This window comes from Phoxinus phoxinus (assembly GCF_949152265.1).
Source record: "Phoxinus phoxinus genome assembly, chromosome: 9".
NCBI lineage: Eukaryota > Metazoa > Chordata > Actinopteri > Cypriniformes > Leuciscidae > Phoxinus > Phoxinus phoxinus.
Window position 1 is genome coordinate 6,944,091 of NC_136884.1, and position 13,132 is coordinate 6,957,222.

General features: G+C 40.0%; 1 protein-coding gene across 15 annotated transcripts in view; it reads left to right on the forward strand.

The window, feature by feature from the left end:
* flncb (filamin C, gamma b (actin binding protein 280)) overlaps positions 1–13,132 on the forward strand; it is a 56,021-nt gene that overhangs the window by 31,896 nt on the left and 10,993 nt on the right. For 3 of the 15 annotated variants that reach the window (XM_079624469.1, XM_079624476.1, XM_079624482.1), the window contains 21 exons: positions 78–251; positions 866–1,028; positions 1,758–1,918; positions 2,156–2,323; positions 4,187–4,310; positions 4,479–4,635; positions 5,766–5,955; positions 6,100–6,123; positions 6,297–6,544; positions 6,932–7,024; positions 7,415–7,514; positions 7,831–7,971; positions 8,108–8,236; positions 8,316–8,510; positions 9,390–9,551; positions 10,060–10,263; positions 10,411–10,563; positions 10,635–10,757; positions 11,453–11,698; positions 12,163–12,432; positions 12,925–13,062. In XM_079624469.1, the coding sequence (XP_079480595.1) occupies positions 78–251; positions 866–1,028; positions 1,758–1,918; positions 2,156–2,323; positions 4,187–4,310; positions 4,479–4,635; positions 5,766–5,955; positions 6,100–6,123; positions 6,297–6,544; positions 6,932–7,024; positions 7,415–7,514; positions 7,831–7,971; positions 8,108–8,236; positions 8,316–8,510; positions 9,390–9,551; positions 10,060–10,263; positions 10,411–10,563; positions 10,635–10,757; positions 11,453–11,698; positions 12,163–12,432; positions 12,925–13,062 (3,363 nt within the window). The remainder of the gene's footprint in view (positions 1–77; positions 252–865; positions 1,029–1,757; positions 1,919–2,155; positions 2,324–4,186; positions 4,311–4,478; positions 4,636–5,765; positions 5,956–6,099; positions 6,124–6,296; positions 6,545–6,931; positions 7,025–7,414; positions 7,515–7,830; positions 7,972–8,107; positions 8,237–8,315; positions 8,511–9,389; positions 9,552–10,059; positions 10,264–10,410; positions 10,564–10,634; positions 10,758–11,452; positions 11,699–12,162; positions 12,433–12,924; positions 13,063–13,132) is intronic. The other 12 variants (XM_079624477.1, XM_079624478.1, XM_079624483.1 and 9 more) reach the window with 5 other exon arrangements.

Genomic DNA, 13,132 nt, shown 5'->3' on the forward strand with positions numbered 1-13,132 from the left:
GGAGGGCATCTAAAATCACACTTGGTTGAATGTGTTTAGTACCATTGTGCTTAGCAAATTCTGCTGTATTTTCACAGGGGTACTCCGAGAGGTCACTACACACTTTGTTGTTGACACTCGGGTTCACAGCAAGATTGGTGGAAACCACATCAAAGTTCGTATTGTTAACCCATCTGGTGCCAGCACTGATGCGTACATCACTGACAAAGCAGATGGCACATACAGAGTAGAGTATACCGCATATGAGGATGGTAAGATATCCAGTAGATAGGAATTTTTTTTTTTTGTTGCATTGATGTGTCATTTTGTAAAACCTGATCATTAAAATTAAAAATGTAATTACAATTAGAAGCTGAGGTAAGCTGGTGTATGTGGCTGCCCTAATCTTCATTAATTTAACAGGCTATATTGGCATTTATTTCTTCCCTGAGAATCATGACACACACACACACACGCACACGCACAAACACACACACACACACACACACACACACACACACACACACACAGATCTGCCGTCTGCTATTCTGAGCACGGCTGCTGTATTGATTGTTCTGTGTGGAGGTCAATGTTGTAAGATGGAAATTCATTCATTGTTCATTGTGTTTTGAGCAGAACCTGCTGATGTCTTTTTTCCCATGATGCCTTGATAATATTCCATCACAACTATTGACTGAGAGAAAAACACAGTATCTCTATATGGCCACACACACTCTCTCTTTTTTCTCTCTTTTTTTTTTCTTTAAAGGTGTTAGTTCTTTAGATGTGCACCTTTAAAGTCAACCAGTCAAACCGGATCTCGCCAGAATGAGAAAGTACTTTCCAGCTTCATATATATAGATATGTTATTTTTGTGTTTGTACAGGTGTGCATCTTATAGAGGTGCTATATGATGACGTACCTGTCCCCAAGAGCCCGTTTAGGGTGGCGGTGACTGAAGGTTGTGATCCCAGCCGTGTACGTGCTTACGGTCCTGGTCTGGAAGAAGGACTGGTCAACAAATCCAACCGCTTCACTGTGGAGACCAGGTACACATACTATGAACGTCTGCTGTTGAACATGAACATGAAGGCTAATTTGGCAAAATCAAATCTGAAGTGTCAGTATGAAATACATACCATAAAAGATTTAAAAACCAAATTGTGCATGTTGAATATTTAGCCTACTTACTCTAAGGTAGTATGGTGGTCACCGGTAGCGATACTCTACAGTAATATCCTTAGGAATCCGCACAATCTGAAGTTTTGCTTGAGGGAGAAAAAGTTCCCCACGCAGATTCCGATGTTCCAGTTGGTCATGCAAATTTTCGGCGCTACTCTGACCCACAGAAATCTGATTTTAAAGCGTCTCCTGTGTTTAACTGTGCTTCATACATCGCTACGCTAATGACAATAGACAATGAACCCTTTCTCCCCCTAATATTTTAGCTAAAATATATCGTTAATGTGGCCGCTGAAATACCTTCTATGACCTATCATTTTAATTATGAAAAATTAAGCAGCATACACTGTATCAGGATTCCTCAAATCCAGACCTGGAGGACCATTGTCCTGCAGAGTTCAGCTCAACCATGATCGAACTCACTTACCTGGAATTTTCTAGTAACTTTGAAGACCTTGACTGGCTTGTTCATGTTCAGGTGTACTTGATTAGGTCCTTTAGTAGTCCTCCAGGACTGAATGCGAGGAACCATGCACTATATGAATAGTTTTGCTGTGAAAATCTTTAAGACGTGTCTGTATTTTCCTCTCTTTCAGGGGTGCTGGCACGGGTGGTCTTGGATTGGCCATTGAGGGTCCATCAGAAGCTAAGATGTCTTGTAAAGACAACAAAGATGGCAGCTGTAGTGTGGAGTATATTCCTTTCACTCCTGGGGAATATGATGTCAACATCACTTTCGGAGGCCTGCCTATCCCAGGTATGATGCAATTTCCTTCTGTCTAATTCATTCCATGGTTTATTTCTGAGTGAACTCAACACATTAACATTGAATTTTAGCAGTTAGAGAATATGAGAGCGCTGACGTGTTGATTAAGACATTTAGAAGCAAACAATCTTGCATTTTGATTTTAAGCTTGAGTATTTCATACCTCAGAGTCTGTTTGATCATTTTATGAGGAAAAACTGTAACTGTATAGTTTCTGTGGGTGTTTAGGTAGCCCATTCAGGGTGCCTGTGAGGGAGCTGGTGGACCCCAGTAAGGTGAAGTGTTCTGGTCCTGGCCTGGGCAGTGGAGTAAGAGCCCACGTCCCCCAGACCTTCACTGTGGACTGCAGCAAGGCTGGAGTCGCCCCACTGGAGGTGCTGCTGTATGGACCTACAGGTGAAAATAAACTGGAAAAACACACAACGTGTGAAGAAGTATATTGTGCTTCAGTTTAGCTTTTAGAAATTGAATTACTTGAATGCCTAGAAAATGTACTTAAAAGTCTGTGAAGTGTAAACAGTATACGGTAAGTGTGTGTGCTTAGCTAGTCTGAAGTTGTTGTATATATGCATATTCATACTTAGTATATTTATATCATAAGTGATTTAGAAGGAAGTTCCCCTCTCAGGATTTCTTCTGTTACCATTTTCAAAGCATTCGGTGGCAACTGACTTGTTCTTGAACTGTTAAATGTCCAGAGTTCGAATTTAATTTTTTTTTTTTTTTTTTTTTTTACCTTTATTTAACCAGATGATCTCATTGAGATTTAAAACCTCTTTTGCAAGAGAGACCTGGCCAAAATGGCAGCATACTAACAACGCATAAATATGATCACCAAGCATATACAACAACAAGAATCATTTAACAAGATCCTCAAGATACATACACAAACCACATCAACATCAGACTACTTAAAAAATACAATTTATACCTACCATAGGTATAAAGTGATTTAGGTATTTTAAAAACAGTGACAACAATTTATGGCATCTATTTCTAACACTTTCATACGATGTTTAAATTCACCAAATGAAATCAGAGTTCGCAATTGCAAATCAGTCTGTAATGTGTTCCAGGTTTTTGGGGCTGCATAACTAAAAGCCTTCTTACCAAGCTCTGTACGAACCTTAGGTACAGTTAACAAGTACAAATTACCAGAGCGCAAATTATAAGAACTGATATTACGTGACATATAGGAGCAAAGATAAGACGGAAGCATATCCAATATAGACTTATAAATAAAAATAAGCCAATGTATATGTCTCCTTACTGACAATGAGGGCCAGTTTGTCATTTTGTACAAGGTACAATGATGTACTGATGCCTTACATCCAGTCACAAATCTTAATGCATTATGGTAGACAGTATCCAACAAAGACAAACATCGATCAGGCGCATTTCTATAAAGTAAATCACCATAATCAAGTGCAGTGAGAAAGGTGGTAGCAACCAATCTCCTCCTGGTTTTCCAAGAAAAACAGGCTTTATTTCTAAAATAAAATCCTATTTTTAATTTGAGCTTTTGTACCAGTTTATCAATGTGCAACTTAAAAGAAAGCTGATCGTCGATTAATAAACCCAAATATTTGTACAATTTGACTTAATAAATAGTTTTTATCAATATGGGGCATGTATTACATCCAAGAAACATTTAGTATTGTCCAATACCGTTCAAAAGTTTCAGTGATATTTTTTAATGATTAATACATTTATTCAGTAAGGATGCATTAGATTGATCAAAAATGACAGTAAAGACATTTAAAAATAATAATATTTTAAATAAATGCTGTAGTTTTAAACTTTCATAAAATAATCTATTGAAAAGAAAAGATCTGTTGCAGTTTCTTTCACATTAAGCAGTTTTCAACATTGATAATTATAAGAAATGTTGCTTGAGCAGCAAATCAGCATATAAGAATGAATTGTGAAGGATCATGTGTGACACTGGGGAAGACTGGGGAAATTATGCTGAAAATTCAGCTTTGCCATCACAGGAATAAATTAGATTTTAAAATATATGAATATATTACAATATATTTCCTTAGTTAAAACAGTTCTCATAAATTGTAATAATATCCCACAATATTACTGTTTTTACTGTATTTTTGATCAAGTAAAAAAACAAAAACCTCACTTACACAAACTTTTGAACGGTAGTCAATATTGAAAATGCAATTCATTTTTAGATTATAAATGACTCTAAGTACAGTAAAAGAGCACAAACAAGCATCGGATAGATCATCTGTGTTATTATTGTAGGGATGACAGAGCCGGTGAATATCACAGACAACGGTGATGGCACACACACAGTAATCTACACTCCTGCTAAAGATGGACCGTACACTGTCTGTGTCAAGTATGCAGACCAAGAAGTGCCACGCAGGTGAGCGGGCTGCTTTATAAAGTCTTAATATTAATGACATGAGTAGTCTATGTGTGGTATGACCAAACATAGCCAAACATAGCTGGTTTAGAAATTAGAAGAGCACTTCGAAATAAAGGAAGTATGTGATCATTGCATATGTCTGTTCCTCTATTTTCCCCTTTTCAGTCCATTTAAGATCAAGGTTTTGCCCGCTCATGATGCCAGTAAAGTCCGTGCCAGCGGTCCCGGCCTAAATGCTTCCGGGGTGCCAGCCAGCTTGCCGGTGGAGTTCACCATTGATGCCCGTGATGCAGGGGAGGGTCTTCTCACCGTACAGATACTGGTGAGGGACATCAGCACTCGCGCAGGCCTCTTTTTTGAGATGTTTTAAGACAAGAAGGTTTCCCTTGATGATCACTTGTGCTTTAACAGCCAATGTCCTGCCCTCCGCTTCCCTCTGCCCTGACCTCTGACCTCTTCCCTGCTGTCGCTGTAGGGTCCGGATGGTTGCAGGCAAGAGGCCTCTGTGTATGTGGAGGACTGGGGTAGGAGGGTGTGGGAGAACCACATTGTAAAGGGCACCATCCCCTTCCATATTCTTAGGAAAGGATGTGTAAGGCGGCCTCTTGTTGTTATAACTCACCGTGTCTGGCGTCTCTCCCATCAGCCTTGCTACTGTACACCCTACCCCAGTTCCCCTGCTCCTTTGACTGGTTTTTCCCTTCAATTATTCCCTAGTTTTTCATTTGTTATTCCCTAGTTCCTTGTTTCATATTTGTTCCCTAATAATGGGAACAAACGGGAATAATCTATCTATCTATCTATCTATCTATCTATCTATCTATCTATCTATCTATCTATCTATCTATCTATCTATCTATCTATCTATCTATCTATCTATCTATCTATCTATCTATCTATCTATCTATCTATCTATCTATCTATCTATCTATCTATCTATCTATCTATCTATCCTTTCGGTTCATGCATACCACATTCAATGACAATTAAAAGCAAGAAGAGGATTTTATAATCATACTACTTCCCATTCTAAAAAGGAAGGGAGAAAACTTCACTTCAACCAAAACGGGTGTTTCCAAACTGCACGCGAGCAAAAGCATCCAAAAACATTTTCATTTTGCACATAAGTGGCGTTTATGGATGTGAGAGTGAACCTTTCTCCCAGGCAGCCATACTTGATCATTTTGTGCCTGTCAAGGGGACTTTTAATGTTGCCCTCTAGTGGTCACTGTGGACTGACCTGTCATTAGATTTAGGCTAAACCCTACATGTGGTTTTCCACTACATGACTAACAGTCAGAAATGCTTGATAATATGAATGAGTAATATTGCCTTGTTGAATATTTGCTACATTTATTTGAGCAACTACTCAACACTTAATAGAAAAGAGGATTTCCTACGAATAGATACTCATTCGCATGAACACACTTTAACAGCTCATTCCTTTTGCAGGACCCAGAAGGAAAGCCAAAGAAAGCCAATATTCGGGATAACAGAGATGGAACGTACACCGTATCCTATGTCCCAGATATGACAGGACGCTACACTATTACAATCAAATATGGCGGGGATGAGATTCCATACTCCCCCTACCGCATCCATGCGCTGCCCAGTGGAGATGCCAGCAAATGCCTTGTGACAGGTCAGTTACAGATGTCTATGTCTCATCCCTTTGTGGCCTTTTATAGTGATGTATTGCTGCTCATTACTGTTATTATTCGTGTCTTGTGGTTTATTGCTTTAAAAAAAATCATGAATTGTAACTAATCTTTCTGTTTATCTATAGTGTCGATTGGGGGACACGGACTGGGTGAGTTACCTCTTTCGATCTTTGCCAGCCTTTTAACTGGGATCAGTTTAGGCCACTCTTTTTCATTGAGTGGTCCCATTTGAATTCGCTCCATAACTGTGTCTCTGTCTGATTGGTGTAGAAAATGTATTGTAATCTTTCTTATAATTGCTTTGTGGCTGTACCATGGTCAGGCTCAGGGCTCGGACCTACCATTCAAATTGGCGAGGAGACCGTTATCACTGTGGATGCAAAGGCTGCTGGGAAGGGGAAGGTCACCTGCAAAGTGTCAACTCCAGATGGGGCGGAGCTAGACGTGGATGTGGTGGAGAATGCGGACGGAACATTTGATATCTATTATACTGCTCCAGAACCTGGGAAATACGTCATCACCATTCGCTTTGGAGGAGAGCACATTCCCAACAGTCCCTTCCATGTGGTGGTAAGCAACTCTGTATTATGGATCTGCATTATGATTTTTATTATGAAATATTTTGTATATACTTGTGTACAGTATGTATACTACTGTTCAAAAGTTTGGGGTCAGTAAGATTTTTGTAATGTTAGGTCTGTTATGCTTACCAAGGATGCATTTATTGTGTTTTAATATCTTTTTAAAAAATAATAATAATTCAAAAATATGGCTACAGTGCATGGTGTGTTTTTACAAAGTAATCATTCTCCCAAATAGAAACCTTTATTTGACTTAATTAATTGAGAATGAATTTAACTTAGCAATTCAATTCCAGTTCAGTGGGTCGAATTGAATTAGCTGCATGTAAATGTGTGTTGTGTGAAACCCTAAACATGTGACCACCTCCTTCTCCAGGCATCTGATACCATCCCTATAATTGAGGAACCGTGTGATAAACTGCAGTTACAGCAGCCCTACGCCCCCTACAAGGGCTACACCCCTCACTGGGTACACACCACCCGTAGCCATCAGATAACATCCTAAATGCTTTCTGCTCTTCAGCCTTTATCATTATACCTTTTCATTTCCTCCATCTTTGCAAAGATTTTCTATGAGCTTTGCTGCTGACATCTTTTTAACAACGGCTAGTTGGCTGATCATGCATTCGTAGAGTTAATGAATCGGTCGTTGATCTCCCATTGCAGAGGCGGTGTTTTTGTACAAGTCTCTTTTATGTGGCTTTGTAGCTGCTGCTTTTATTTCATCTATTGCAGCTCAACCAGTCAGGCCCTTGTCTGTTTTTCTTTCTTTTTTTCAGTCATTAATCCTTTGCATGCACTTTCTGCTCACTGTCCTTAGTTAGCAGTGCAGTGATGCTGAAATCTCTTTCTCTTCCAGGCCACTGAGGAACCAATCACTGCAGTGGATGCCATGGAGCCAATGCTCCGCCCATTCAATCTCGTCATTCCATTTACTGTGCAAAAGGGGGAGATTACAGGTATTAGCACTTACTAATTAATACAATAATTCATTAATTAAAATAACTAGGTAATAATAATATAACAAAGTGAACTTTTTAAAAGTGTACTTAAATGTGTTATGAAGCATAATCATGAATGTACACTTTTGTGGCCTTTCAACTCCATCATATTATATCGTCTGCAACTGCAAGTAGAGTTTAAAAAATATATATACTGTATGTTAAGGATTTTAAGTACACTAGACCTGCACATTCATTACAATTAAGCACACTTCTTTTTCACTTGAGCCTACACAATTCTGTATTTAAAAAGGTGTCATTTTGTCTTTTCCAGGTGAGGTACGAATGCCTTCTGGTAAGACCGCCCGTCCCAACATCACTGATAACAAGGACGGGACGGTGACAGTCAAATACGCCCCCACCGAGAAGGGCCTGCATGAGATGGACATCAAATATGACGGGAATCACATACCAGGTACCCAAACAATCAGACATTTGCACTAAAATCGGGAAATGTAATAGTTATATTATAATTTGGTCTGTTAAATAATGTCTGTATTTGACATGGATCATGAAACATGAAGTGACACTCTTTTAATGTCTTCCTACAGGAAGTCCACTGCAGTTCTATGTAGATGCCATTAACAGTGGGCATGTGAATGCACACGGTCCTGGTCTGAGTCACGGCATGGTCAACAAATCTGCCACCTTCACAATCGTCACTAAGGACGCTGGAGAAGGTAACACACAAACCAAGCCCGGCAGCCTCACAGTCGCATTGCATTAGTCTCACATTGCCAGACTTTTGACTATCCACAGTGCACTCTCATTTTCTCTCAGGAGGTCTGTCTTTGGCAGTGGAGGGCCCCTCTAAGGCAGAGATCAGCTGTAAGGATAATAAAGACGGCACCTGCACTGTGTCCTACCTGCCAACGGCCCCAGGAGACTACAACATAATCGTCAAATTTGATGACAAGCACATTGCTGGAAGCCCCTTTACAGCCAAGATCACAGGTTGGTGTTTGTGTGTGCCCAAATATGGCTATGAGTGAGAGAGAGAGAGGTAAACAAGAGAGGGCAAAGTTATGTCTCTCCATAATGTCTGTGAATCACTAAATTAGCTGGCGTGTGTATTTATGTGTGTGCGCATGCCTTCACACCTGGAGAATTTAACCACATCTGTAAAATGCTTCTAAAAGTAGTTGGCAGAATTTTTAGAAACAGGAAGCAGCTGTTTCCCCCTCCTCCAGTCTCACTCTCACTTTGCCCCTCAATTTCTCTCTGTGACGGAACTGGGGTTGCACCCGCACAACGAATGCTTATTTGAATAATTGGATCATATTTGCTAGTTCTAATAAATAAATAAACAAGAACCACTTTCAAAAGTTTGGGGTCTGTAAGATTTTTGAAAGAAGCCTCTCATATTCACCAAGGCTTCATTTATTTGATCAAAAATACAGTAAAAACATTAATACTGTTAAATATTTTTAATTTTAATGTGTTTTAAAATGAAATTTATTCATGTGATGGCAAAGCTGAAATTGTTATATATTAATCATTCTAATATGCTGTTCTGAAACATTTCTCCTTCTCAAATCAATGTTGAAAACGGTTGTGCTGTTTAATATTTTTGTGTAAACCATGATTTTTTTGATGAAAAGAAATTCAACAAAGAGTACATAGAATTATTATTTTTTTGGTAACAATTTATGTCTTTACTTTCAATTTTTTATAATATTTTTTTATGTTATTTTTTATGTTATTTTTTATAATATATTACATATCTTTTTAGTATTTTAAACATTTTATAAAAAATAATGTTTATATATATATATATTGAAAGTCACTATTGATTATGGCTTCTCACTTTATTCTCTCACATTCTTGATAAAGGTGATGACTCCATGAGGACTTCTCAGCTGAACGTTGGCACGGCCACAGACGTGTCTCTGAAGATCACAGAGACGGACCTGAGCTCCCTGACCGCGACTATCAGAGCCCCATCTGGCAACGAGGAGCCCTGCCTGCTGAAGAGACTGCCAAACCGACACATCGGTAAGTCACTCTTCAAGCCTGCCAGCACCTGCGTCATGACTGAACTGATAAACCCGTACAAAAGCCAGATCATATTATGTTTAGGCAGGACATGTTGAAGGGCCATCAACCATGAGGTAGTTTTAGTGGGAAGGGCATGTTTATGTACACACCTGCAAATAAGAATCACTAATATTTAGGTCAATTTTTCCAGAAGGGAAAGACTGGGAATGTAATTATAACACAAATTTTTTTGGGTTTCCCAAAACAAGAAAGTATGAGTCCTCTGAAACACTGAAACTTTCTTATCTTGTGATGATGCCTTAGAATTTGTCTCAGAAAACATTATTTGAGACTGAGTGCTCCTTCCTGTGATTTCAAAGAGAATCAACTATAAGCTCAGAAAAGGCTTTTGATGTAAAGCCAAAACCTGAGGCCTATCACTTTTGTTAGATATGATAGTGCTACCATAAAAAAAAACTCTGATTAAACCTGAACAAAGACCTGTCCCGTTGCTCTTTTCCCTCAGGAATATCCTTCACTCCTAAGGAGGTGGGAGAGCATGTGGTCAGCGTAAAGAAGAATGGAAAACACGTGACCAACAGCCCATTCAAGATCATGGTGGGCCAGTCTGAGATCGGAGATGCCAGTAAAGTGAAGGTGTTTGGAAAAGGTCTGATTGAAGGACACACCTTCGAAGTGGCTGAGTTTATCGTGGACACCAGAAGTGCAGGTAAATGGTATTCTAGGACATGTGGTGTTCATTATGCTTAGTGTATGCGCACTTTCGAATGGATAGTCTTTAGATTCACTGAAAAGTTGAGCTACTTTTGCGCACTGTATTGAATCATGCATAAATCCCACTTGGTCTGTACATTAGGTTATGGAGGTCTGGGTCTGTCTATCGAGGGGCCAAGCAAAGTTGACATTAATTGTTCGGATGTGGAAGACGGAACATGCAAAGTGACCTACTGCCCAACCGAACCCGGAACATACATCATCAATATCAAATTCGCAGACCAACACGTGCCAGGTACTGCACATATCTCAAACATTAGTGCTTTCTGAGGTGGGCGGCTCTCAAACTCTTCACCTCTTCCACAGGAAGTCCATTTACAGTGAAGGTTCTGGGTGAGGGACGAATGAAGGAGAGTATTACCAGAAAGAGGCAGGCGCCCTCTATCGCCACGGTGGGCAGCACTTGCGACCTCAACCTCAAGATTCCAGGTGAGCAGCAAAGGAATGAGACGCTAGGGAGGGTTGTCAAGTCTCGAGTCAAGTCTTTCTGAAATTGCATAATGACTAGTAGGTACTACATTTGATTTGATTATGAGTTCACGACTGTTAAACTTATGTTTTGTATAGTATGAATATGGGTAGTAAGAATGAAATTTGGACATACTACATCCACCATGTTGTCACTGTCATGTGATCTACCAGCGTCAGTTGCCGCTGCTTCACTGCCATGCACATCTCTTTTACTGTGGCCTTATGGGATAGTAAAGTGTTCATCAGATGCACTTCAGAATCGGGTGGTAGTAGGTCTTGCGGGGACTTTTCGGTTACTGTCATAAGAATTCGGACATACAACTTGTCTCACACCTAAATTCTGTTTTAAGCTTACTATGTACTGTAGTTGGGAAGTAGGCATATTCGGACACAGGGTTTGTCTCCTTTCTCAACTGTTTCTCACTGACTCCCACTGTCATGTCACTTCCTATCTCTCGAATCAGAGTGGTTCCGTTTGAAACTGTATAAAATTTTAATTAAAGTTGTGTTGATAAAAAAAAAAAAAAAGAATACGCAATTTGTTTCCATTCTACTCGGAAGCTTGCATTTCCTGTTTCTCTTTTTCATTGCTTCCCTCCTTCTTCCTTCTCCTCTTTCCTTTTTCCTCTGTGTTCCGGGTTCCTCGTCTGTAGGGAACTGGTTTCAGATGGTGACGGCTCAAGAGCGACTCACCCGTACCTTCACCCGCAGCAGCCACACCTACACACGCACAGAACGCACAGAGATCAGCAAGACCCATGCAGGCGAGACCAAGAGAGAAGTGCGGGTGGAAGAGAGCACCCAGGTGGGGGGCGACCCCTTCAGGAACGTATTCGGTGGATTTCTGGGCAGGGAGAAGCTGGGAACCTTCAGCAGCGGCCAGGGCCGACAATCAGAGGGTGTGTGCGTGTGTGTGTGTGTGTGTTTGTGTGCGTTGATTGCTGTTTTTTTTCCTTTTCCTTTTTACTCGCCTGAAATGTTCCAAATCTGAGAGATTTCAGGGAGAGTAATTGATAACAGAATTTTCGTTTTTGAGTGAACTATCCCTTTAAGTTTTGCAGCTCTTACAAGTTTCATTTTGTGTTATTGTGTATGTGTGTGTGATGAAGTCATGGTATGTGTGTGTTTATGGGGTTTTTGAGCGGGAGTGAACGCACTCTTTCCACTGCAGACATTTATGACAGGAGAACCGAGCTGGAAAATCTGAGCAGCCGTCAGCTCTGGCCAGCTCCGCCAAAACATCTTCTTTTATAGAAGAAATGCCTGAAATTTTATGTGGAACGGTTTATACGTATGCCTGTCTCTTTTCCCTTCTCTCCCTCTCTTTCTCATACACTCAACGCCGTCCCTCTTTCTCTCTCAGGTGAATCAGGCACACAGGAGATGACCGCACAGGTGACGAGTCCCAGCGGTAACACGGATGACGCTGAGATCGTAGAAGGAGAGGACAGCGCCTATAGCGTGCGCTTTGTGCCTCAGGAGATGGGCCCCCACACCGTCAATGTCAAATACAGGGGCCAGCATGTCCCCGGAAGCCCTTTCCAGTTCACCGTGGGGCCCCTTGGAGAGGGAGGGGCCCACAAGGTCCGGGCCGGTGGTACTGGACTGGACAGGGGTGTGGCTGGAGTTCCAGGTAAGAGACAGGAAGCAGTATTAGTATTGATATTGTTAATTAAAAACTGTTTTAAAAAATCTGTTAATTTAAGTTACTCTGAAATAAAATAAAATGTAGGGTTAGGTTAGGGTTATTTAAATATAGTATTTGATTAAACACGTACAAAAAAAAAAAAATCTAATTAGAGATGTTACCTTGGAAACTAACTGAAATAAAAATAAATAAAAGAAATTGCTAAAACTGAAGCTAAAATTAAAATGGATAAATATATATATATATATATATATATATATATATAAACAAAACCTTATTCAAAATATTAATAAATACTATAATTTATATATGCATATACTATAAGTAATCCTAAAATAACACTGACAGGAAGTCATGCACTGTTTATCTGGGATAGTGCGAACATTACTTTAGACCACTGAGGTCTACCAGTTTTTTTTTGTTTTTGTTGCCATTAGCAGAATTTTTTTTAACTTTTTTTTAATGTGTGATTTTCAGCTGAGTTCAGTATCTGGACTCGTGAGGCGGGTGCTGGTGGTTTGTCAATAGCTGTTGAGGGGCCCAGCAAAGCAGAGATTTCCTTTGAGGACAGGAAGGACGGTTCCTGTGGGGTGGCCTACGTAGTACAGGAGCCTGGTAAGTGCTAATGCTAATTTTCAATTACACAGATGTGTTTTACAATGGCTCTCAGTTTTAATCTCTCATT